At 47.8% G+C, this 26573-nt stretch overlaps 2 protein-coding genes across 4 annotated transcripts; both read right to left on the bottom strand.

Annotated features, from left to right (window-relative positions):
• Positions 1–356: 356 nt before the first annotated feature.
• On the bottom strand, positions 357–7197 carry LOC310670495 (zinc finger protein with KRAB and SCAN domains 5-like; the record flags this gene model as incomplete). Of its 2 annotated transcripts, none has more annotated exons than XM_083425940.1 (4): positions 357–1612; positions 2560–2670; positions 3889–4048; positions 6397–7197. In XM_083425940.1, 4 exons carry the CDS (start codon positions 7195–7197, stop codon positions 1119–1121), a joined length of 1566 nt encoding a protein of 521 aa, XP_083282066.1. In that variant the 3' UTR covers positions 357–1118. The 2 variants fall into 2 exon arrangements, with proteins under 2 accessions (XP_083282066.1, XP_083282067.1); XM_083425941.1 differs by having other exon boundaries at positions 3889–4024.
• Positions 7198–12427: 5230 nt separating this feature from the next.
• On the bottom strand, positions 12428–22460 carry LOC310670206 (uncharacterized protein). Of its 2 annotated transcripts, none has more exons than XM_083425088.1 (5): positions 22283–22460; positions 20307–21111; positions 18594–19151; positions 16721–16850; positions 12428–14608 (listed from the first exon to the last, which is right to left on the bottom strand). In XM_083425088.1, exons 2-5 carry the CDS (start codon positions 21030–21032, stop codon positions 13692–13694), a joined length of 2331 nt encoding a protein of 776 aa, XP_083281214.1. In that variant the 5' UTR covers positions 21033–21111; positions 22283–22460; the 3' UTR covers positions 12428–13691. The 2 variants fall into 2 exon arrangements, with proteins under 2 accessions (XP_083281214.1, XP_083281215.1); XM_083425089.1 differs by having other exon boundaries at positions 12428–14605; positions 22283–22401.
• Between the last annotated feature and the right edge of the window lie 4113 nt (positions 22461–26573).

The following is a 26573-nucleotide window of genomic DNA, read 5'->3' as shown; positions in this document are numbered from 1 at the left end:
AGGCCAAACTCTCCTTGAGCGTTTTTGCCTGGCTGGAATATGTCCTCGAGCTCTGATCATCCCAGAGGATGCTGGTCCATTTGGGCGGACGGGGCCCCTGCCCCAACTTTACTCTGCCCGCAGCCTGCCCTCGCTTGCCCTGCTTTCTTACCTGAAACCCGTCCAGTGAGTGGCATTGCCCGCCCACTTCCTCCGCCTGAGTCTCGGGGTCGCCCCTTGGGCAAAACCAGAATCGGTTGGCTCCGCCTGTCATTGGCTCTCCGGCGCCACCTACTGTCAGTCTCCCTTCAGTCCATCCCACCAGTCCCAAGGGGCATAACCCCTCTGTCAAGGGCACTTCCCAGGCAAGGAATGCATACGGCCGATAGTTAAGTATTTATTGTCAACGATAACACAGTCGCTTCTGCAGCTCTGGACACCTGTGCACCCCAATCTAATGGTTAGGCAGCTATTTCAAGGAGCAGTTGCAAAACCAGTTCCCCTCCACCAGTTTATGTATCTTCCCCCAAAGGCTTGCATGAACGCAGTCGGAGACTATGCCTGCAATTTCCTCTGCTCCTCCCTTTTCAATCCCCTCTTGGTTCTGGGGGACAGGGACACAGGAGAGGGTGTGTGTGGCTCCCTGCTTCTTTCTCCTCCCGAACCATCCCGTGCTCCAACTCCTGACACTTCCCCTTCCTCCGACTCTTGCCTCCTGGCTGGTACAGATCCCAACCACTGTCCCTCCTCTGCCGAGTCAGACTCCAGCCCCCACATTCCCCAGTCATTGTCCTGTGGGTCCCTGACACCCTCTGACTTTTCTGGAAGGAGGGAGGCTGTGCGAGACCCTATCAAAGCCACCCCACTGTACAATGGAGAATTTCCACATTCATCCCTCCAGCCACTGTTGGCAAAAACGAGGGGGGAAGTATTTTGCCACCTTAAAGGCTCAATCAAGTTATTGTGGGGGTTTTTTGGGGTGGATTCCAGTCTCACAAAAGCTTACGCTGCAGTAAATGCATTCCTCCTCATGGTGGCGCCATAAGGCGTACTAGGCTCAGTGCCTCTCTAGTCCAACATCTTGTTTGCCACAGTGGCCAACCAATGGGAAGCCCACAAACAGGATACGGGCCGCCTCCCTAGCAGGGTATAGCGTCGTCATCACTAGTAACCAAATATATTCTCTGATTTCCAGGGATGCTGGCTTCTTTCCTGAAGCCTTCCCCACCGTCGGAGCCTTGGGACGATCTCCGCTCCGTGTGGATTTTCTCGTGGTTCGTTAGGATCACTCTCTGGTTAAAGGTTTTCCCGCAATAGGAGCATTTATACGGCCTCTCCCCTGTGTGGATTCTCAGGTGTCTCTTGACGCTGGATTGTGTCGTGAAAACTTTCCCGCACAGTGGGCACTGCCTGCTTCCCGCTCCTTTGTGCAGTCTTTGTGGAGCTGATGTTTGGCAAAGGTCGCTGGCTGGAATAGCTGTGGGGTTCATCTTCCACCCCTGCGCCGGGTCTTTGGCCCACCTCTCCGCTCCCTCTGGTGGGCTGCAGATTCCTTCTTCGTTCCAACGTCCCGATTTCATCAGGGGCACCCCCAAGAGTTCCTTGCCCGGTTCGTGCACCAGCCTAACACCTCCTGGAACAGAGAGGAAATCTTTGTCAAATGGGAATCTCGGAAATAGGGAAAAGATAAAGGGGAGTCCTGCTGGTAAAGGTGTCAAAAAAGGTTATTTATGTAGGCCGCTACGGCGGCCTGTGTTTCGTTAGTCCCAGAATGGAAAACGAGCAAAGAAGACGAATGGCAACTTAAACGGATGGAATATGCACAGCTTGCGGACCTAACTTGGAGAAAAAGAAAACAAGAAGAACATGAGTTCGGAGAAGATCTGAAAATGTTTACTGAATATATGGGAGGAAATTATGTGCACTTGAAAACGTTGGCAGCATTAAGATAAATTCAACAGTGTAAATAAGTTTTGATGGATGTAATAATGGAATACGGAATGGTTTCGTTGATATAAAATATGCAGGGATTTATATTATGCAAAATGAAGCATGGAAAGGGAAGAAAGGAAGTCATTGATATTTTAAGGTTGTTTAAATAAATATTCTAAATTGTAATACATATATATATATATATATATATATATATATATATATATGAAATGAATGAGAAGAGGCTCTTGAGGACATACCTGTGTAGACAAATGTTTCCTCAATCTCCTGGTCCGAGCTTCCTTCTTTAACAGCTGCTTCTAGCTGCTGTACTGTTTTGATGGGCGTGTTTATTTTAATATTTTGATGGAACTGCTTTAGCACTTATGGGTCTCCCTGCTTTCTACCCTACCAGGCCTAATGAAACTCACCAGCCACTGCTCTGCGTGTCACCGGACTACAACTCCCATCATCCCTGGCCATCAGGCCATGCTGGCAGGGGCTGATGGGAGCGGGAGTCCGCCAGCATGTTCCCCATCCCTGCTGCGGCCCTTTTGTCATTACAACATCCCCCTTGCACCAAACGCATTGTCCTGTGAGGTTCCCCCAGCTCTATGGCAAATCAGTCTCAAGGTTCCCCCTTCTCACCAATCTCCGCTGGGAAGGAGAGGCTCTCTCGGGATCCTCCTGGCAAGATCTCAAGCACGTCTTCTGAGCGAGGACCTCCTAGCTGAAAACCCTCGATGGTGCTGGTCTCTTCTGGAGACAAAGGGAGGCGATACTGAACGTAAGAAAAGCCTGCCAATGACCAGGCCAATGACCTATCCAGCCCAGCATCCTGCTCCCACAGTGGCCAACCAGAATCCTGTGGAAAACCCACAAGCAGGATTCGACCACCAGAGTCATCTCCCCTCCTGTGGTTTCCAGGAACTGGTGCTCAGAAGTGCCTCCAGCCGTGGAGGCAGAACAGAGTCATTGTGGCTAGTAGCAACTGAAAGCCCTGAATTTGTCTCATCCTCTTTCACAGCCATCCAGGTTCGCCATCACTGACTCCGGTGGGAGAGAGTTCCGTAGTCTAACTAGGCACTTCAAAAAAATGTTTGCTGGGAGGTCAACCGCTGGGCTTCACCAGCAGAAGTCTCACTTGGGAAGGAGGAGAAACAGGTGGAGGTTTGGGGAAAGCGCTCTATAATGATTATGTTCTTTGTCAACATTTACCCCCGATAACACTTATAAGAAATTTGCTGAGAACTGGTGCCTGCCTTTGCCATCGCTTTCCCCTCCTCCTGCCCCATCTCTTTTCCTTTTGTGTCGTGACTTTTGGATTCCTAAGCCTCAGGGGCAGGCACCATGTTAATATTGGTCACCGTAAGCCCCTCTAGGAACTTGCTTCCAGTGGTACCTCGGATTAAGAACTTAATTCGTTCTGAAGGTTCGTTCTTAACCTGAAACTGTTCTTAACCTGAGGTACCACTTTAGCTAATGGGGCCTCCCGCTGCTGCTGCACCGTTGCCGTGTTATTTCTGTTCTCATCCTGAAGCAAAGTTCTTAACCTGAGGTACTATTTCTGAGTTAGCGGAGTCTGTAACCTGAAGTGTCTGTAACCCGAGGTACCACTGTATATCAAATAAATTGTACTGGACCAACCTCGTTTTCCTGTCCAAGATGAGAAGAAGAAGAAGAGTTTGGATTTGATATCCCACCTTTCACTCCCCTTCAGGAGTCTCAAAGCGGCTAACAATCTCCTTTCCCACAACAAACACTCTGTGAGGTGAGTGGGGCTGAGAGACTTCAGAGAAGTGTGACTGGCCCAAGGTCACCCAGCAGCTGCATCTGGAGGAGCGGATACGCGAACCCGGTTCACCAGATTACGAGACTACCACTCTTAACCACAACACCACACTGGCTCTCCAAGATGCCAGGCTTTCTGTGAGTGGGAGAAGCCCCAGGCAAAAGCAAGGACTGAGGAAGTCTTACCCAGTTGACTGGCGTCTTGGTCCATGAGGGAGTCAACTGGTCCACCATCAACTTCCTGCTTGGGCCTCCTCAACTCCTTGGCACCAGACAGAGCCTGTTCTTCTGCTGGAAGTGGGGTGAGCACTTCTGCCACAGCCTGGAAAAATAGCAAGGATGGAGTCTTTTAGCAAATAAGGAGAAAAGGCATGCTGTGGTTTTTTAGGGGTGGGGGAGTTTTTCCTATTCACATCACACCAATTTCAAATTTCTTCCTGAAAAAAATGAGAGGCACAAATGCAAGATGGGTGACACCTGGCTTGAGAGCAGTACATGTGAAAAGGATCTAGGAGTCTTGGTTGACCACAAACTTGACATGAGCCAACAGTGTGACGCGGCAGCTAAAAAAGCCAATGCAATTCTGGGCTGCATCAATAGGAGTATAGCATCTAGATCAAGGGAAGTAATAGTGCCACTGTATTCTGCTCTGGTCAGACCTCACCTGGAGTACTGTGTCCAGTTCTGGGCACCACAGTTCAAGAAGGACACCGGCAAACTGGAACGTGTCCAGAGGAGGGCAACCAAAATGGTCAAAGGCCTGGAAACGATGCCTTATGAGGAACGACTAAGGGAGCTGGGCATGTTTAGTCTGGAGAAGAGGAGGTGAAGGGGGGATATGATAGCCATGTTCAAATATATAAAAGGATGTCACATAGAGGAGGGAGAAAGGTTGTTTTCTGCTGCTCCAGAGAAGCAGACACGGAGCAATGGATCCAAACGACAAGAAAGAAGATTCCACCTAAACATTAGGAAGAACTTCCTGACAGTAAGAGCTGTTCGACAGTGGGATTTGCTGCCAAGGAGTGTGGTGGAGTCTCCTTCTTTGGAGGTCTTTAAGCAGAGGCTTGACAGCCATATGTCAGGAGTGCTCTGATGGTGTTTCCTGCTTGGCAGGGGGTTGGACTCGATGGCCCTTGTGGTCTCTTCCAACTCTATGATTCTATGATTCTAAGAGTGGCATCTGGTTGAGGCCCTATGGCAGGAGCCTGGGAAATGTCCTCTGATTTTACATTAAGAGGGTGTCTCTGGCACGTGGCCCAGTCTCAGAAGCTGACCAAGGGCCACAGCGAGCCTGATACAGTTTGCCCTGGTACCGTGCCTCTTCCTTCCCTTCGTCCCTGACTCAGAGGAAGTTGCGAAACTTAACGTCTACTTTGAGGAACTTTTGGAGGGCCTCGTTTCACTTAAGGATGCAAGAAGAGGCCAACCAGATCAGACCAGCTGCCCATCGAGTCCAGCATCCTATTCTCACAGTGGCCAACCAGACGCCCATGAGACATTTGTGGGCAGGATCCGAGTGCAATGGCACCTTCCCCTCCTGCGGCAGCTGTTCATAGCCTTGTTCTCCACAAAGCTGCTTGCTTTCGAACCTAGACCACAACACCCCCCTCCAGAAACCCTTTCTCCTCTTTCTTTTCCCAATTCATTTACAGTGGTACCTCAGGTTAAGAACTTAATTCGTTCTGGAGGTCCGTTCTTAACCTAAAACTGTTCTTAACCTGAGGTACCACTTTAGCTAATGGGGCCTCCCGCCACCGCCACGAGATTTCTGTTCTCACCCTGAGGTAAAGTTCTTAACCTGAGGTACTACTTCCGGGTTAGCGGAATCTATAACCTGAAGCGTTTGTAACCCGAATTGTTTGTAACCCGAAGTACCACTGTAATTTATATGGTTCATTTAAATTTTGCCCCATAAAAAATTCACATCAACAGACAGCAATGGCATGCGTGCTTTTGCTTGTGATGCAAATCACTTTTGCCGTTTCTTTGATTTTTTTTTTTTTAAATGATGAAAATGGTGGCAGAATTTAACATTCTGTCCTTTTTCTCAGTCTAACTTGTCTCTCCAGAGTGTTCCCCAGGCAGCAGGAGTTTTGGAATTGCTGGGTCCCAGCTCCATTTGTGTCTACCTAGCAAACCAAATGAGACCCACTCTGCTTTATTTGGCTGTGTTACAATTAATTTGGCTTGCATTTCAGTGTTTCTGATTCATCACTTGCATTATGTTATGCTAAAAATTAATAGAAACAAAATTTGTTTGTTTTTTAAAAAAGGGGATCCAGTAGGGAAAAGGAGTGAGTGTGTGCTCAAATCCCCAATATTTCATCATCATCATCATCATCATTTTTATTATTTATGCCCTGCCCATCTGGCTGGGTTTCCCCAACCACTCTGGGTGGCTTACAGAATAGGGCTCAAGACAGTTCAGATGGTAGAGCACAATTCTTAATCTCAGGGCTGCGGGTTCAAGAACGATTCCTGCATTGCAGGGGGTTGGACTAGATGACGCTCGTGGTCCCTTCCAACTCTACAATTCTAACAGCAAACTCAGTTTCTGTGGACTGATCCTCACCCAGGCAAAAGGCCACAAGCGGGAACCTGTGCATAATAGCACACACCCCCACTGGCTCCAACATGTGCTCCGTTCCTCTCCCACCCCAAGATGGCCACGGGCCACATGCCACGCCTCACCTGCTGCTCCCGGCTCCGAGAGGCCGCTTGCTGCCTCTGCAGGAAGTCCTCGGCCAGGGCCACCGCCTGCGAGCAGCTTTCCGGGTCCTGTCCCCTGACCCAGCTCTGCATCTCCGGCGGCAGGACGGCCAGGAACTGCTCCAGGATCAGCAGCTCCAGGATCTGCTCCTTCGAGCGCCTCTTGACCTTCAGCCACCCCTGGCAAAGTTTTTGGAGCTGGCCGTAGGCCCCTCGCGGGCCCTCGGCCTCCTGGTAGCAGAAGCGCCGGAAGCGCTGGCGCTGCTCCTCCCGGCTCATGGTGTTCCCGCGCAAGATGGCCGCCTTCACTTTCCCATAATCCTCTCTGTCTCCGGCCTCCAGGCTTCGAAAGGCCCACTCGGCTTCTCCGCTGAGGGCTGGCTGGAGGCGGGCCACCCACTCCACCTTGGGCCACCGGCAGGCTTCAGCCACTTGCTCAAAGGAGGCCAAAAACCCCTCCGTGTCCTCCCAGGGCGTGGGCTCCTCTGGTAACTGTGGGAGCCCCCAGGCTGAGGAAGGATGAGACTCGATTTTCCTCAGGAACTCCTGCCACTGGCTTTCCCAGCGCTGGAGGGTGGCCTCTCCTGGTTCCGGTTTCACCTGGTCCGCTGGGATTTTGTGGAGGAAGCCCCAAATGCTTCCAGCCTGAAGCACGCGTGGTGGCTTCCCAATTCCTGCTCCGGGGCAGGCCGGATCCTGGCCCCCCGCTTTGTTCCTGGGGAGTTCCAGAGCGGGTGCGAGCCGGAGGCCAAATCCCGACTTGGGTCCCTGGTCGGCAGCCATGTTGTTCTCTCTCTCGCAAGGAACTAACTTCGCCTAGCTCCGAGATGCAATCTCCCAAGCGCCGGTCGCGAATGATGCTGAGGCGATGGACCGCTCAGCATCCAACATCTGACTTTCTTTGCTCACAGTTGGGCCAGATGTCTTCCTGCGGGGAAAAAGAAAGGGAATGAGGCTGAGCTGCAGAGCTCAGGAGATTTCTCCCTGCGGGGAAATAAAAAGGGGGTGATTTCAGGATTGGAAGAGACTATGCACTTCCGACGAAAGAAGAATGGCAGATGAAATTAATGGACTATGCAGAACTGGACAAAACAACAGGAAGGATTCAAAACCTGCGGGACCAGAGATTTACAGAAGATTGGAAGAAGTATATGAATTATTTGAAGAGCAAATGTAATCAACAAATTACGCTAGTAGGGCTACAAGAAGTTTTGTAAGGAGAAATATATGAAGTGTTACAAAGTAGAAAAAGAGATATTGGTTATGAGTTTGAAATGTAATAGGGAAGATAAGAAATGCATACTGAGAGATTAGATTGGAAAATTTCCAGACAGGATTGATGGAAGTCAAAAATTTGAATAAGATGTAAAAGTATGTTTAAATACTGTTGAAAATAATATGTTAAAAAAACTAATAAAAAATTATATATAAAGGAAGAGACTATGCACAATATGAAGCAAGTCAGCCCTGTGCCTGTACAACACTGATACTGCGCTAGAGGATTGGGGGAAGCCCGTAGTTCAACGGTCCTGCAAGGGTCCCAGGTTCACATCCTGGCAACTCCAGGCAGATATGGAACAGGCTCCCTGCCTGAAACAACAGAGAACTGATGCCAGTCCGTGTTGCCAATATTGAGCTAGATGTGTTCAGTATAAGACAGCTTCCTAGGTTTTGACTAGAGAGAAGAATCCACTGAACACGGTGGGGCTTCGCTCCCAGCAAATAAAGAATCATAGAATTGCAAGGGTCATCTAATTCAACCCCCTGCTATTCAGGAATCTTTTGCTCGACAAGGGACTCGAACACAGGACCCTGAGATCAAGAGTCCTGTGCTCTACCTGCTACAGTTTGGTTGTTTGTTTACACAATTCCTAGCTGACATTTCCTCTGGAGGGTTTCAACCTTTTTAGGTCCACAGCTCCATTGACAAACTACAGTAGCACCTCAGGTTGTGAACAGTATCCGTACCGGAGGCCCGTTCGCAACATGAATAGAGCGCAACCTGTAGCGGCACGCCTGCGCGCGTGCAGGTTGCGATTCACTACTTCTGCGCATGCACGCGACGTCATTTTGCGCGTCTGCGCATGCGGCGAAACCTGGAACTTTCTGGTACTTCCGGGTCGCCGCAGGACGCAACCTGAAAAAATGTATCACGAAGCAAATGTAACATGAGGTATGGCTGTACATTCTTTCTGCGGCACCCCTGTGGGGCTCAGGAGCCCAGTTATATCTCCCCCCATCCCTTTTCAAACTCCCTCCATTGCGGAGTGTTCCCTCAGCCTTCTCTCCCCTCTCCTCTGGGCAGCCGCTGCCACCACCCTTGGACTCTGAGCTGCCCACACTGCCCCAAAGAGAGGTGCCTCCTCACACTGCCCCACAGGGGCCTGGGAAGCACCCCCTGGCCAGCCCCAGAGGCACCATTTGCCTGTAGAGCTTGTAGCCAAGGCTGCTGTAAGCCTTTGGGGGGCAGAGATGTGAGAGGGCATCAGACGAGGGAGAGAAAGAAAGGAAGAAATAGGGATGAAGGCCAGTGTTGCCCACAGCACCATGACCATCATTCAAGGCACCCCAGCGACTGGCCCAAGGTAACCTAAGTAGCTTCGCAACTGAGTAGGGATTCAACTCTGGTCCTCTCCTCCAGTTCTGCCACCCTGGGATTTCAGCTTCGAGACACAAGTATCGCTGTGGTGTAACGGTTAGAGTGCTGGACCTGGGTTCGAATCCCCACTCAGCCATGCGGCTCATTGGGTGACCTTGGGCCAGTCGCTGCCTCTCTCTTTTTTAAAAAAATAATAATATTTAATTAAAATTTTCACAAAAGAAAAAAAGAAAAATACAGATATAAAAAAGATAAAAAAAGACAATTAAAAACAATTCACTTTTTCTTAATATATCTTGCATTTGCTTGTTTCCCGGACCTCCCCACACCTCCCCTCTTTGTATTCCAATTCAGTCCAATTCAGCAAATCCTTTCCCTCTACCTTATCCTTATCTTGGTCTTAATATGTTATGCCTTTACTTTTTTCACCTGTTAACATTCCATTTTTACGTATTCCTTCGTACCGTTGTCACTAAAAGCCCCTTAACCTCAATCCAACATCTTTCTAACATTCATTAATTTTATAATATTTCTGTAAATAATCAAATAATCTTTAAATTTCTTCCAATCTTCCTCCACCAACTCTTCTCCCTGGTTCCGGATTCTGCCGGTCATTTCCGCCAATTCCATATAGTCCATCACCTTCATCTGCCATTCTTCCAAAGTGGGTAGCTGCCTCTCAGCCTAACCTACCTCACAGGGTTGCTGCGAGGATGAAATGAGGAAGAGGAGAACCACGGAGACCACCTTGAGCTGTTTGGAAGATAAAAGGTGGTTTATAAATTTTATATATATATATCCCACGTCGCCCTTCAGCCATCCCACCCCCACCCACGCCTGTTCCTGGTTCTCCTAGACGTGCAGGATCACCCCTTCTGGACTCACCCAGATCCAAAGCCACGTGCTCCTTCCTCCCCGCAAGGAGGGATCCCCAGACCCCAAAGCAACAACGTGTCTTGGGGGAGGAAAGTGAATATAAATTCCTTATTTCTCCCGGCGCAGACCCCGGAGATGCGTCTCGCTGCCCTTCCAGAGCAAAGCCAGCAGCCGATCTCCCGGCGGCCCGATCCTTTGTGGCTTTACGCGGAAGAAAACGCCCTGCAAAAACTGCTGCTCGGAGTGCGTGACTTTCTGCAGCCCAAGCCAGGCGCCTGCTCAGCTCCTCTCTTCCAAATCCCTGCTCTGCACCCTCCTCTCTCTTTCCCTTGCCTTGTGCATTGGCTTAAAAAAACAAATGAATAATAATTATCATTATTAAAATAGCCGCGGCTGCTTTAAAGGGGACGTCCGAGGCAGGCACTTTGCAAAAGCTTCCTTGGGAATGGTAGTTCACAGCAACAAGGAACTGTACTATAAGTCCCAGGTTGCATTGCGGCCCTGGCAGGAAATGACGTCACATCTCCCTCCCTGCTGCAAAGCTTTCAGCAAATCGAATAGGTAGGGCAGAGCGGGGCTTGAAATAGGGGTTAGGAGGGGGGAAGAGAGTGCAAAAATAGAAATTCCCTTTGTTGGAAGGAGATCAGGCAGCAGGAGCTCTGTGCTGAGACAGGTTGGAGGGAGACTGGGGGCTCAACTCCAGTATATATATATATATATATATAACATGAGAAAATATAAATATATAGTGCTTTATTTTCTAAAAAAAAAGTTTAGGGGTACTCTCATTCCGTCTGAGACTCAGGAAGCACCGTGACTGGAAATGAGGCCGCCATCGGGGGTAGCAATGGAACTGACGGTTCACCGTGCTAGAGAAGAAACTAAATTTTTGAAATTTTTAAGTTTCTTCTCCCATTAGATTCACAAAATGTTTAGGGGTGTGCGTACCCGTGTCCCCCCAGAAAAAAGCACTAATATAATATAATATGGAAAAAATATATTCTCCAAATATTTCTATTAGTTTTCAGTACAGTGATACCTTGGGTTACATACGCTTCTGGTTACATACGCTTCAGGTTACAGACTCTGCTAACCCAGAAATAGTACCTTGGGTACTTTGCTTCAGGACGAGAACAAAAATCGTGCTCTGGCAGCGCAGCAGCAGCAGGAGGCCCCATTAGCTAAAGTGGTGCTTCAGGTTAAGAACAGTTTCAGGTTAAGAACGGACCTCCGGAACAAATTAAGTACTTACCCAAGGTACCACTGTATAGCAAAATACAGATTCGACCAACATAACTTCTTAGAAACAATGGATAAGGAAAGTATACACATTTTGCAAAAAATATAACCTGCACTACATATTTAAAGCAGCATCATACCGCATTAAGCAGCCATGCTAATAGCCCCCGCCAAAGGATCCTGGGGACAAGAGTTTCTGAAGGTGCTGCCTTCCCCTCACAAAGGGGGATTTATTGTTTAAACCACTCTGGGAATTGTAGCTCTAAGAGGGGAACAGAGGTTTGCTAACGGCTCCCTTAACAAACCACAGCTCCCATACTTTTGGGGGAAGAAGCTACGATATGAAATCATAGTATTGTGGAGTTGGAAGGGAACCCTGAGGGCCATCTATTCCAACCCCCCTGCAATGCAGGACAGATTAAAACCGTATCGTGTAACCAAGATGACGGACTATGCCGAAATAGTAAAGATGACCGTCAGGATCAGGCACCAAGATGACAAGAAATCCAGCCAAGAGTGGGAAAAGTTTGTAGACCACTGTGTATACTTAAAAATGTTAGCGGGATTGTTGCAACACTGATAATGTGAGTTAAGGTAAAAAAATGAGATAAAATGGATTAGAAAAATAGGGGAAAATTGGAAACCGGGGGGGGGGGGGGTCCCGATGTGAATGTATAAGAATATTGTTTTAAAAATGAAAATAAATTCTTTCTTTTAAAAAATAATAATCATGGTGTTTTAAAGGTATGCAGCCAATGCCTAAAATGTCAATGACACTGGGGCAGTCTCCAGCCAAAAAAAGTTGGCAACTGTACTGGGTGGCAGCCAACTAACTTCTACTTAAGAGTAGACCCATTGGAATTAGTGTGCCTGCTAGTCCTACAACCTTCTGAACTGATTTCCCTGCCCTTTCTGCCTCCTTTACTTCTGTTTATAGGGTTGCTAATAGTTTTTAACTCCTCCTGAGTTCGAGTGGCACGCTGACAAACAGAATTTAAACGGATGGTGCATATGGCGTGTTACATCTGCTGCTGCCTTACGCAGAGCCAGGCCATTGCTCCATTTAGCCTACTGATGCCAACTCTGACTGGCAGCTGCTCTCCAGGGTCTCATCAGAGGTATTCCACAACACATCCTATGCCACTCTTTTAAGTCAGGGACAGGGAATGGTTGCCTACCAAATGTTACCAGACAACACCAAGACAGAAACAGGATGCTGGGTGGCAGGGGAAATGAAAATGTAGGAATGAAGGTAAGAGAAATCATTTCCGTTTGGGAGAAAACTCCAAAATCCACAGCTGAGCGATACTTTTTTATTAGGACCAACCAAAAATGTCACGAAACATAAGGAAGCTTTCGAGTTCTCCAGACTCATCAAGGAAAATGTTACGAGAGATTGTGGCTCTTGAGGAATTCTCTCCAGGAGTCTTTTCCTACCTCGATATTCCAAGGACTGGTAAAGGTAAAGGACCCCTGGATGATTAAGTCCAGTCAAAGGCGACTATGGGGTTGCGGCGCTCATCTCGCTTTCAGGCCGAGGGAGCCGGCGTTTGTCCACAGACAGCTATCTGGGTCATGTGGCCAGCATGACTAAACCTCTTCTGGCTTAATGGAACACCGAGACATGAAAATGCCATTTACCTTCCCGCCGCAGTGGTACCTATTTATCTGCTTGCACTGGTGTGCTTTCGAACTGCTAGGTTGGCAGGAGCTGGGACAGAGCAACGGGAGCTCACCTTTATGAGCCTCCCAAACTTGTAGGCATCACCACACAGACAGCCATCAACAAGAACAAGGCTAATCGTACTTCGTTAAAACCTGTTTAACGTGCCGTACTTGCGAAGCTCTTTCACAAAGGTACCAGAACTTTGTAATATTGGTCCCCACCCACCCTACCCTCAGTAACTGTAGATATGCCTCCTTGTTCCATGACAGTGTTCTCAGTTTCCAGGACAGAAGGCCCAAATCTAGTTTGGACAGCCAACTTAAGGCTTGCCCCCCAACTAAGGATTTCAGATGACCCAATTCAAATCACTTTAGGCCGCAATATAGTGTCTTTTTGGCTTTCAAGAAACCTTGGGAAAGGCAAAATCTAGTCCTGTCTCTCTCTGTACCAGAGCTTTCCAAACTGTGTGTTGCGATATTTCAGTGAGTCGGCTGTGGTGTGTAGTTGTGTCGCACGGACGTTCCCCACGCTCCTCCCGGGGCTGGAAAGGGGTTAGTTTAACCTCCGATTTGCTAGCAAAACTGAATTACTATGTCACAAAATGATGCACGTCTAAAAAGTGTGTCACCAACGTGAAAAGTCTGGAAAGCTCTGCTCAACACTATAATAAAGGTTATATCCTTTGATAAACCTTTTCTAATTTTATTCACTATGTATGTTTCAGAGTTGTGCATTCTTTGTGGTGTAGCAAGAGTTGTCTTTTTGCCAAAGCCGTTTCCCAGTTCCAAGCGTTGACGGCACAGCATTTTTCCTGCGGTTCCTCCCTCGTCTGTGAATTTTCTCATGTGAAATAAGGTGCGTGCTTTTGGCAAAAAGCTCTTTCCACACTCTGGGCATCTATACGGTTTCTGCCACGTGGGTTTTTTGATGGGAAATAAGAGAGTCACCCCGGCCAAAGCTCTTGTCACACACTGAGCATTTATAAGGCTTCTCCCCTGTGTGGATTCTCTGGTGGGAAGTAAGGTTGCTGCTCTGACTGAAGCTCTTTCCGCACTCCAAGCAGCTGTATGGCTTCTCCCCTGTGTGGGTTCTCTGATGTAAGGTGAGGTGGGCACTCCGACTGAAAGTCTTCCCGCACTCGGAGCATTCAAATGGTTTCTCTCCTGTATGCATTCTCAGGTGTGAAGTAAGGTTCCCGCTGAAATTAAAGCTCTTCCCACACGCCGGGCATTTATGCGGCTTCTCTCCTGTGTGGATTCTTTGGTGTGAAATAAGATGCTTGCTACAACTGAAGCTCCTGTCACACTCTAAGCATTTGTATAGTACCTTGCCTGTGTGGATTCTTTGATGTCTAGTAAGGTGTGCTTTCCGAATGAAGCTCTTTCCGCACTCTGAACATTTATAGGGCCTCTCGCTTGAGTGCTGTGTCCTCTTATGTTGCATAAGTCTGGACTGGTCACAGAAGCTCTTGCTGCAGCCGGAGCATTTATACAGCTTCTCCGCTAGGTGGATTCTCTTATGTGAAATAAGGCGTGTGCTTCGATAGAAGCCCTTCCCGCACTCTGAGCACTTATAGGGTTTCTCCCCTCTGTGAAGCCTTTGGTGCAAAATAAGGTAGTCGCCCCGACTGAAGCTCTTTCCGCACTCAAAGCATCGAAATGGTTTCTCTCCTGTGTGGGTTCTCTGGTGTCTGTTAAGGTCCGATTTGCAGCTGAAGTTTTTCCCACACACTGGGCACGTATTCCCGGCATCCTCAAATCTTTCCACAGACGCTTCGCTTGGTTCCTCCTCATTTTCAGTCTTGCACATATCTACTGGTGGAAGAAAGAGGGAAACCTTACCGAATGGAAGTACTGGTTACCTGGAACAGTTATTAGACCCATTATTTCCCTTTTGGCTATACTGGGTTGATCGGAGGCAAAGCCCAACCATTTCTTGAAGGCCACAGATTTCCCACCCTTACCAACTTTTATTGGCTGGAACCAGAGGTGGGTATTGCTCAGCACAGGGGCCTAACCTGCCCCCTGAACCCACCAGTTTGGCTTGCAGTGGTGAAAATATCAAATGGGACTGGGATGGGTGAAGAGGTTTAAATCTCTTTTCTCAGCCTGGGAGGAAGTGGGAAAGAGGGTGGGCGGGGTGAGCGGTGGCTCAAAGGTGCTGTATGCCCAATAAACACAACAATGGTGATCCCTACATAACCTGCTTAGAGATTTTTGTTATGCTAAGCGGTATCATTGCCTCCTGGATTTCAGTCTGCCTTCCACCTCGAGGCCTTCCTCCACCACGATTCCTCTCACAGCCCAGTCTTCTTGGGAGGAAGAGAAATGCCTTCATTTTATTAATCTAAAACTTTTGTATCTCATCTTTACTTCAGCCAAGAGAGCTCAAGGCAGAAAGCAGTGGTAAAGCATGAAATACAATGAAGCACACAGGAACTGCAGTTTGCTAAGGGTGCTGGGCATTGTAGCTCTGCAAGAGATATAAACTACAGTTCCCGGGATGATTTGGAGAGGGGGAAATGAGTTTTAAATGTATGGTGTGCGCACAGCCCGAGAAACAACAACAAGCAACAATGGAATAAAAAGCTGAGAGTATTCAAGTAGTGCCTAAAACCAAATTAAGGGTGCAATCTTGTACATGTCTACTCAGTGGTAAGACCTGCAGCGTTCAGTAGGACTTACTCCCAGGTAAGTGGGCAGAGAAGTGCAGAGGAGGAAAAGATGCCGCTCCCCCAATTCCATGTAACACAGGCTGACTGGATTGGCAGTTGAATCTTATTTTATTTTCATTTTCTAGAAGCATATGTACCCGGCATTGCTCAGGAATGCAAAAGGTGCCATTTTGAAAGGTTCAGTCCGCCATCTTGATTCAAAATGGCGTCCATGAACAACACCTTGCTCTGTCCTTGCAGGAATTTTGCGCAAAGTTTGGCTGTGATATCCAAATGTGTCCAGATTGGTAGAGGATAAACAACTTTCCAAAATATATAGTGGAAATAATATACAGTGGTACCTCGGGTTAAGTACTTAATTTGTTCCGGAGGTCCGTTCTTAACCTGAAACTGTTCTTAACCTGAAGCACCACTTTAGCTAATGGGGCCTCCTGCTGCTGCCGCGCTGCCGGAGCATGATTTCTGTTCTCATCCTGAAACAAAGTTCTTAACCCGAGGTGCTATTTCTGGGTTAGCGGAGTCTGTAACCTGAAGTGTATTGTAACCTGAAGCGTATGTAACCCGAGGTACCACTGTAGTAGAAATAAATTCATTCAGCCCGGACACTGAGATCCAGCACCAAGGGCCTTCTGGCGGTTCCCTCACTGTGAGAAGTGAAGCCACAAGGAACCAGGCAGAGGGCCTTCTTGGTGGTGGCGCCCGCCCCATGGAACGCCCTCCTATCAGATGTCAAGGAAATAAACGACTATCTTGACTTTTAGAAGACATCTGAAGGCAATCCTGTTTAGGGAATTTTTTAATGTTTGAAGTTTTATCATGTTTTTAATATTCTGTTGGGAGTGGATGGGGAAACCCAGCCAGATGGGTGGAGTATAAATAATAAATTGTTGTTGTTGTTGTTGTTGTTGTTGTTGTTGTTGTTGTTGTTGTTGTTGTATACTTTCCCACTATTCTTGAAAGAATAACATTGACTAGACTACCTCTTTCCCTACAGACCCTCTTGTGTGCTGTGATCAGAAAATGGAGCCCTCTTGGTAGTGCTAACACCCTCAGACTCTAAGAAAAAGAATAAGAATAATTATAGGATATTCTGTATGGGCAGTTGAATCTTCACCATTCAGAACCGGCAACGGGAAAAGGATGTTAGAAAAGGGCTGCTGGATCAGACCAGAGGCCCATCAGGGACCTGGGAATATGGAGGAGCCTCAGCTGGCAAGGACTTGAGCTCAAAGAAAGGCATATGTCTCCTCACCACACGGACTGGCCTCTCCATCCTCAACTTCCTGCTTGATAACCACACACAGGTGCCCCTCTTCAGAATCCCACGGAGACTGCCCTGCATCTGAGAAATTGGCATCTTCCTCCTCCTCCTCCAATGCCACCTGGAACAGCAGAGAGCAATCCCTTTTTCTTTTTTTTTTACATTACGGAGCCCGTTTTTAATTTTTAATTATTTTATGTTATTTGTAATAATCTTAAATAAATAAGAATAAAAATGTGCACCGCACCCCCCCGAGACCATTCCATTGGAACTATCCAATCTCCCAAAATTTCAATAACAGTACAAATTCTAAAAACACCCTCCGTATCTCCTCAAAATCATTTCTCCTGCATATTCCCCGTCCTACCTTAAGGGCACATGTTCCTTTATCGTTAATAGCTATATCCCACATTCTTCCATTTTATATTCTGCTTGCCCCTTCCACTTCCTGCCCATCATAACTTGGGCAGCTGTCAATGAATTTGTGAGCAAGTCTTTCATAGCCTGCAAACCTTCTACCCTATCGTAAACTGATGATAATGCTACCTCTGGACTTTCGGTCAGCTTTAACCCAGTGATTTCTGTTATCTCTGTTAAACACCCTTTGCCCAAAAAATTGTACACATTTACACCCCTACCACATGTGAACGTAATTCCCGGTTTCCTGGCATCCCCTCCAAAATAAAACCGAATATTCCTTATTTATTTGATTTAATCTGACTGGCGTTAAATACCATCTCCAAACTAATTTATAATAATTTTATTTTATTCTTATTTATTCTTAAGAGTAAGAATAAGAGCAATCCTTTCAGACTTGGGTGCTTCTGCAAAAAATGTTGGTTGCTTCCACAAGCAATGTTGCACCTAGCTTGGCCTTCAGGGATGGCGGCTAACAGATTGAGGTTGAATCCTGACAAGACAGAAGTACCGGAAGGACATGAGGTGTGTGTGAAGTACAGAAGGACATGAGGTGTGTGTGTGTGGAGGACTCCCTGGTCCTGAATGGGGTAACTGTGCCCCTGAAGGACCAGGTGTGCAGCCTGTGAGTCATTTTGGACTCACAGCTGTCCATGGAGGTGCAGGTCAATTCTGTATCCAGGGCAGCTGTTTACCAACTCCATCTGGTTTGCAGGCTGAGACCCTACCTGCCCACAGACTGTCTCGCCAGAGTGGGGCATGCTCTGGTTATCCCCTGCTTGGACTACTGCAAGGCGCTCTACGTGGGGCTACCTTTGAAGGTGACCCGGAAACTGCAACTAATCCAGAATGTGGCAGCTAGACTGGTGACTGGGAACGGCCTCCAAGACCACATAACACCGGTCTGGAAAGACCTACATTGCCTCCCAGTACGTTTCCGAGCAAAATTCAAAGTGTTGGTGCTGACCTTTAAAGCCCTAAATGGCCTTGACCCAGTATACCTGAAGGAGCATCTCCACCCCATCGCTCAGTCCTGACACTGAAGCCCAGCTCTGAGGGCCTTCTGGCGGTTCCCTCCCTGCAAGAAGTGAGGTTACAGGGAACCAGGCAGAGGGCCTTCTTGGTAGTGGCCCCCACCCTGTGGAATGCCCTCCCATTAGATGTCAAAGAGAAGAACAACTACCAGACTTTTAGAAGACATCTGAAGGCAGCCCTGTTTAGGGAAGCTTTTAATGTTTGATGTATTACGGTATTTTAATATTTTGTTGGAAGCCGTCCAGATGGGCGGGGCATAAATAATATATTATTATTATTATTATTATTATTATTATTATTATTATTATTACAGCCAAGGAAAATGAGGCACAAGGCGCAGTCCATCAACAACCTCAAGCTATACTTCTCTCTCATCCCTGCCTTTGTGCCGCACATAGGGAAATAGTTTCACCTGTTTCTCCTCTCTCTCAGCCTCTTGCTGCCTCTCCAGGAAATCCTCCGCCAGGGCCACCGCCTGGGAGCAGCTTTCCGGGTCCTGTCCCCTGACCCAGCTCTGCATCTCCGGCGGCAGGACAGCCAGAAACTGCTCCAGGACCAGCAGATCCAGGATCTGCTCCTTGGTGTGCCCTTCGACCGCCAGCCACCCTCTACAAAGTTTCTGGAGTCTGCAGTAAGCCCCTCTCGGCCCCTCGGCCTCCTGGTAGCAGAATTGCCTGAAGTGTTGGCGGTTCTTCTCCCTCCTGATGGCGTCCTGTCGCAAAATGGCTGCCTTCACCTTCCCATAATCCCCTTTGTCTCCGGCCTCCAGGCTGCTAAAGGTCCTCTCGGCTTCTCCTCTGAAGACAGGCAGGAGCCGGGCCGCCCATTCTTCCGGGGCCCACCGGCAGGCTTGGGCCACTTGCTCAAAGGAGGCCAGGAAGGCCTTCATGTCATCCCATGGCGCAGGCTCCTCCGACCACTGTGGCATTTTCCAGCCTGAGTGAGGAGACTCGACCATCTTCAGGGACTCCTGTCAATCAAAACAGATATTTCAAGCCATGGGACTCCATATTGATGAAAAAGGAAATTCACCTAAGGGTCAAAGCCACCGTTGCTTGGCGGTGTTTTCCAAACTTGAGTCGCCAACTACTTTTGGACTACAACTCCCATCGTCCCTAGCTAGCAAGACCAGCGGCAAGGAATGATGGGAATTGTAGTCCAAAAACTGCTGTGTTGGACTAGGACCAGAGTTCAAATCGTCACTCAGTGATGAAGCTCACTGGCTGACCTTGGGGGAATGCAATTAAACGTAACTAAGAAACCCTTCTGAATAAGTTCAGGATGTCAGTAACCCCTCTAGTCCGTCATCCTTAAATAGCTCAGTCAGTAGAGCATGAGATTCTTAATCTCAGGGTTGTGGGTTCAAGTCCTGACGTAGGGCATACGATTCCTGTATTTCAGGAGGCTGGACTAGATGACCCACGTAGTCACTTCCAGCTCTAAAATTCTGTGATGTATGCGACAACAGCCACAAGAGTTCTGGTAGCACAAGGATGGAAGACTGAAGAAACCCCAACTAAAGAATCATGGCAAGAAAAATGGATGGACTATGCAGAACTGGCAAAATTGACATATAAGCTACGGGACAAGGATAACTGTGACTTTAAGGATGAATGGGAACCTTTCACAAAGTATTTGAAGACGCAACAAAGCGAACTGGACTCCTTGGCAGGTTTTGAATAAACATTCACAATTTTTTTACTGATAATAATCAGCTAAATAGTTTGAGGTTTGTAACATGCAGAAAACAGCATTATTAAAGAAACCAAAGACTTGGAACGGAGGGAAGTCGGGGGGTGGGGTGGGAGTTCTGTGTGGGAGGGGGGAGGGAGGAAAAATGGGGGGGGGGGAATAAGGATATGTTTTTGGATAATATGTCTTGTTATAATTTTGAATAAAAATAAAATAAAATAAAAATAAAATTCTGTGGTTCTTTGATTCTATCCTGTTATCACAATGGCTAGCCAGACACCCCCAAGGAAAGCCCACAAGCATGACTTGTGGCTTCAAGCAACTGGTATTCAGAAACATACTGCTTCGACCATGGCAGTAGTAATGTAGTAGTAAGAAATATTTAAAAAATATCTCTATGCCGCACACAAACATTGCAACCCACGGATGTCACCTGTTTCTCCTGCCCCTTGGCCTCTCGTGGCCTCTGCAGGAAATCCTCTGCGAGCGACACCGCCTGGGGACAAGCCTGTGGGCCTTCTTCTTTGACCCAGCTCTGCATTTCCGATGGCAGGACGGCCAGGAACTGCTCCAGGACCAGCAGCTCCAGGATCTGCTCCTTCGAGAGCCTCTCCACCTTCAGCCACCCGTAGCAAAGTCCCCGGAGCAGTAGGTACGTCCCTCTGGGCCCCTCGGCCTCCTGGTAGCAGAAGCATCTGAAACGCTGACGTTGCTCTTCCCTCTTCTTGGCCTCCGCTCTCAAGATGGCCGCCTTCACTTTCCCATAATCCTCTTTGTCTTTGCCTTCCAGCCCACTGAAGTCCTGCTCAGCATCTCCAGCGAGGGCCGGCAGGATTCGGGCCGCCCACTCTTCCCTGGGCCACTGGCAAGTTTTGGCCACTCGTTCGAAAGAGGCCAGGAAAGACTTCGCATCGTCCCATGGCTCCTCGGGAAACTGTGGCTTCTCCCACTCGGACAGAGGCAACTCCATTTTCTTCAGGGGCTCCTGCCATGGGGCTTCTGTCGGCTCCTCGCCTGGCTCCTGCTTCACTTGCCCTCCTGGAAACCTATGCAAGAATTCCTTGATGTCCCCATCTTGGAGGAAACCTGTGCTTTCCCCTTTTCTCCCTGGCGCCTCCTGCAAGGTGTCGCCTGTGGTGTCCTGATTCCCCATTTTCATTCTCGAGCACCTTCACAAACGTAAGGGGGCATGTTACGGACAATTCTAGAACAAATCCATAGGCATCCTGAGCTTCTGCCTAGAGAATGAAAAGGGTAGAAAGAAAAGAGAAAATGAATTTGCAAGAGAACACAGAGCTCTAATATTGCAGCCAGTTGCACATGCTAAAAAATGGTAACTGCATGCAAGTTATACTGGGAAAAAATATGCATTTGTTTTTACTCTTTTGTAGTTTTCATACTATCACGAGACTAAGTACACACCTTACATTTAAAGCGCATGTCTTCCCCTCAAGAATCTTTGGGAACTGTAGTTTCTTAGGAGTGCTGGGAACTGTAGCTATGCAACTACATTTCCCAGGATTATTTTTTTTTTGGGGGGGGGATAAACAGTGCGCACGAAGCCTTTGCAACCGTACCCCAGTGAAAATGTCGTGGTCCCTGGCCCTTTTTCTTCTTTGTATGTATTAAATTTCCGCCTTTCCTCTCAAAGGAGCCCAGGGCCACAAACAACAGCAAACAATCCAAGATAACAATCAAAACGTTTTGAGCATCTAAAAAAAACCAACTAAGCACACCTAAAATACTTTTAAAGAGTCACATGTGAGCCACCCTCACAGATAATATATATATATATATTAAACAGATAATAATTTCAAGGCTGTGAGGAGAAGCATCTTTTCAGCCATCAAATGCCTGGGTGAACAAGAACGTTTGGGGTACACACACACACATACAGTGCTTTTTTCTGGGGGGACGCAGGCATACCCCTAAACATTTTGTGAATCTATGTACTTTTGCCCATTTACTGTATTTTTCCTGATTTGAACTATAAAATGGTGATTTTCTGCAGTCAAAATGAGAGTACCCCTTAACATTTTTAAAGAAAAAAAAGCACTGTATACCATATTCAAGAGGATCTATCTATCTATCTATCTGTCTCCTCCTGAATGTTGATAATGAATGGGAATTCCCCCTGCCGGAAACGCTGGAGAGCTGCTGCCTGCCAGTGTTGACAATACAATGCTAGATGACCCACTTTACCTAGGTCTGTATAGATCTGCATCTGTACCTATATATTTCCTGTACCTATATATTTCCTATATATGTCCTGCCTCCTTTTCCTGACCTAGACGGAGCTGAGTGGGAAGGATCCTGCTGTGCCAGGATCCAAAGGGTGGGGAGGGGGAGCTATGGGGGTGCCCCTTTCCTTCTCCGCCCCCTCTCCCCGCAGCCCCCCCCCATGCTCACCCCTCCATGGTGCACACTCGTTCTTCTTCTTGCAGGAAAAAAGGATCTTCCCGGGCGCCCCCTCCTCCCACAACAGGAAAAGACCCTTTGCCTGCTCCCCCCCCGCCCCATAGATCCTCATCTCACCCCCACTCTCCCTCTCTGCTGTCTTTTCTAGGAAGCAAAGCTCGGTTGGTTTAACCCCTTCTGAGCTCTCGCTCCGGGAAACGTCATTTTCCCACCCTATGGCTGGGAGGGACGTCGCGAAGGGGCCTCTTGCGCAGAATCAGAGAATCGTAAGACTCGGGAGGGATCCCCAGGGGTCATCTAGTCCAGCCCCCCGCAGTACAGAAGTGGGAGCACTGGGGTCGGACTAGATGACCCTCGGGGATCCCTTTCTGCCGTTCTATAGTTCTGAGAGCAGGCTGGCTTCCTGCGGCTCAGCTGCAGCAAGGCTGGAGCCAAATGGGTGGGAATCGCGGGGAAAGGGCAGATTGCCATGGGGGGGGGGGGGAATCTGGGAGGAGCTGTCCTCCCTTGGAAGTCTTTCACTGGGAGCCGGAGCAACAGAGGGACATGCCTTCTTCCGAGTCAGATCAGGACGTCTGCACTGACTGGCAGTGCTGTCCTGGGTTTCAGGTCGGGTGGCGCTTTCAGCCCTATGGAGATGCTGAGTATTGAAACGTCTGCATTAAAAGATTATGCTCTTCCACTAAGTTGTCCTCATGGACCAGAGCATGCCAGGCACTCTTGTCTTCCACTGCCTCCCACAGTTTGGTCAAACTCATGCTGGTAGCTTTGAGAACACTGTCCCACCATCTCGTCCTCTGTCGTCCCCTTCTCCTTGTGCCCTCCATCTTTCCCAACATCAGGGTCTTTTCCAGGGTGTCTTCTCTTCTCATGAGGTGGCCAAAGTAGTGGAGCCTCAGCTTCACGATCTGTACTTCCAGTGAGCACTCAGGGCTGATTTCCTTAAGAATGGATAGGTTTGATCTTCTTGCAGTCCATGGGACTCTCAAGAGTCTCCTCCAGCACCATAATTCAAAAGCGTCCATTCTTCGGTGATCAGCCTTCTTTATGGTCCAGCTCTCACTTCAATACATCACTACTGGGAAAACCATAGCTTGAACTATACGGACCTTTGTTGGCAAGGTGAGGTCTCTTCTTTTTAAGATGCTGTCTAGGTTTGTCATTGCTTTTCTCCCAAGAAGCAGGCATCTTTTAATTTCGTGGCTGCTGTCAATGACCACCAAAGCCTAGAATTAATGCTGTACAGTATAGGGAAGTTTTTAATGTGTAATGCTTTACTGTGGTTTTATAATTTGCTGGAAGCCACCCAGAATCACTGGGGCAACCCGGTCAGATGGGCAGCATAGAAATATTACTACTATTACCACCTATTGCTATTACTTCGGGCACTTTACAACTTTTTTTGCCCAGATTTTGTTTTTTGGTGTGTAGGTTTTGCTTGTTTTTTTAAGGCGGGGGCACTGAAATTGCCAGTTTTTCTTCTGGCTATTTTGTGGTGCCCACAAGTGTCTCAGAGTTCCAAATGTGCCCCCCCCCCCAACTTCCTTTTGCATGTAGAGGAGCCCATCCTTAACCACTTAGCTGCCTGATAACATTTGCATAAGTTTGCTTATGAATACGCCCCACCCCCCAAGAATTCTGCAGCAAAAGACAAGCTTTCTTCCCGTCTGTTTTTTGATGATGCAGGCAGGTTTTCCGTCATGTGCGAGAGAGGGAAGTGCCTCTTTGGGGATTAAGCTTGCTGCTGCAGTTTTTGTATTTTTAAAAAATGCATTTTAAAATTGATTGAGAGGATGGAACAGCTCTGCTATGAGGAAACGTTAGAAAATTTGGGGCTTTTTAATTCAGGGAAAAGACAAGTAAGAGGGGACATGAAAGAGGTGTAACCGTAGCATGGAGAAAAACAAATGGAGACATTTTCATCTCCCATCATGCTAAAACTTGCAGACACTGAGTCTTCGACTTTGGCGGGGTGGGGGGAAACTGGGGAGTCAAATTTGTCACTGCAACACAACTGAAATATGACTACAGCTCCTGATCCGTTCTCAAGTTGGCGTTCAGGATTTTTAGGACTCTTTCCAGCTGAAATGTGTTTGGCTATTGGCTGTGGAAGATACCCGGTCCATCTTTTTTGCAGGCCCCACCACATTCTTGGGTTAATCTGGGTTCACTTTGCACCCCAGCTGAACCAGTGACAAAGACAACAGACTCCAAACTAGCTGAAGCAAATTAAATATTTTATTGATATACAGTGCTCAACAGAGGATTAGTGATGGCTGAGTGGAGAATCATTGGTCTACAATACACCATGAGCAGTAAAACACAATGGAAATAATCTCACATACATAAAAAAGGTAAAGGTAAAGGACCCCTGGATGGTTAAGTCCAGTCGCAGACGACACTGGGGTTGCGGCGCTCATCTCCCTTTACAGGCCGAGGGAGCCGGCGTTTATCCACAGTTTTTCCGGGTCATGTGGCCAGCATGATTAAGCCGCTTCTGGCGCAACGGAACACCGAAAGCAGCGCAGCGCATGGAAACACCGGAGCGGTACCTATTTATCTACTTGCACTTTTTGGTGTGCTTTCAAACTGCTATGTTGGCAGGAGCTGGGACCGAACAACGGGAGCTCACCCCGTCGCAGGGATTTAAACCACTGACCTTCTGATCGGCAAGCCCAAGAGGCTCAGTGGTTTAGACCACAGCGCCACCCGCGTCCCTTATATACATAAAGAACTCATTAAAAATAGTGGCATAATAATGAACAGACTCACTCAAAGCAAAGTGACTCATCAAAGCAATTTGAATGCCTGCCTTTCCCTAACAAAAATCCCCTCCAGCCCATCTAGTTTTTGTTAAGTTTTTTTTTTCCGTGTGCAAATACAGACTGCTAAAATCAACCTGAGATTCAGGAATCACAAGAAAGACATCTCAATATTTTTTGTTTGTATGCTAACATATCATACAAGCACTTGTTTCAATCTCATAAAATCAGGTGTTGAACACCAGAGAGAGGGGAAACTGATCTATTTGCTCCCCTGTTTAAATCTACGGTGATAATTTAACCCTTAGTTACACAGAATCGGACCATTTCTTTATTTTACTTCTTATCCTTTTGAAAATATTTTATGATATTTTAATGTTGTAGATTAGAAACTCCATTCCATTTTGCACTGCTACTGCACAACTAATGGTTCCATCTGCGCTTGAAAAAAATCACCATCAGGAGATGTGATACCTGCACTGGAATGCCATTTTTTTACATTAAAGCATTTGCATGTTGCTGTTTAGCTTAAAGGACACCAGAGTAGCTTACAAAAATCAATGGTAAAAGTGACATAAACACCGTGGAGATATGGAAGTGGCACTAAGTCAGCGGCGCAAACACCTTCACAGAAACAGCGATAAATACGATGGTACATCCTCAATGGAAAGAGAAGGCACTCTGCACACGCTTAAGAGCAAATGACATTTACAGGAAAGGCGCGTTGCCCGGTCCAGCGCCAACTTTCTAAGGCAATACCAGGACGTGAAAACGGGCAGCAGCGTCTCAAAAACTACGATCTAGTAATCCCCAACAATGGCTCCCCTAAAACGCTGTTGCGGTCTTGGTGTGCTAACAGCACTGCGAACCTGTGGGATAGGGTAAAAGTCCAAGTCCTTTTAGCAGGAATTTCACCGATAATCACCCAGAATAAACTATTTATTTGAGGGGCGATTGTATGGGGGGCGGGGGGGAGATCCCAGTAACCCGAAATCCGAAATGAATGCGATGAGAATTAAACGATCTCCCACCCAAGTCAACCCCTCCTTCGCCCCCCTTCCCAGCTGCTTTGACTCTGGTCCCTCCCGCCCATCACAACCCCCAAACTTCCTCTGCTCGCCCCCGGCCAGTTCCAGGAAAGGCGGGCGACTCCTCGCTCAGCTTCCGTAGGAAACGGAAACGAAATGAGCCTCCAGCCCATCTGATTGAAAGTGCCCTAACCCCCCCTGATTTCCCCAGCCGTTCTATGCTGCTCAACGTTCTGGAATAACGTTCAGAGCTACTACCCACCCAGTGCAATGGGTCTGTGGCTCTCCCAGCAGAGGTAGAACAGGGAGGGAGGGAGGAAGAAAACAAAGAGAAGGAAGAATAGAAAAAGGAAGTTGGTCCTTGGACAATACATTCAATATTGATCAGAGATGGGGACCAGTTTCATCATTTGCATTATGGGCTCAGAGCTGGACACTTCAACCTTCACCAAGTTCCCAAACTTTCCTAGGGCAGAGGGAATTTGTGACCCT

The sequence above is a fragment of the Podarcis tiliguerta genome (assembly GCF_965153285.1).
Source record: "Podarcis tiliguerta genome assembly, chromosome: 2".
NCBI lineage: Eukaryota > Metazoa > Chordata > Lepidosauria > Squamata > Lacertidae > Podarcis > Podarcis tiliguerta.
This window is presented reverse-complemented; position numbering and strand designations above follow the sequence as displayed.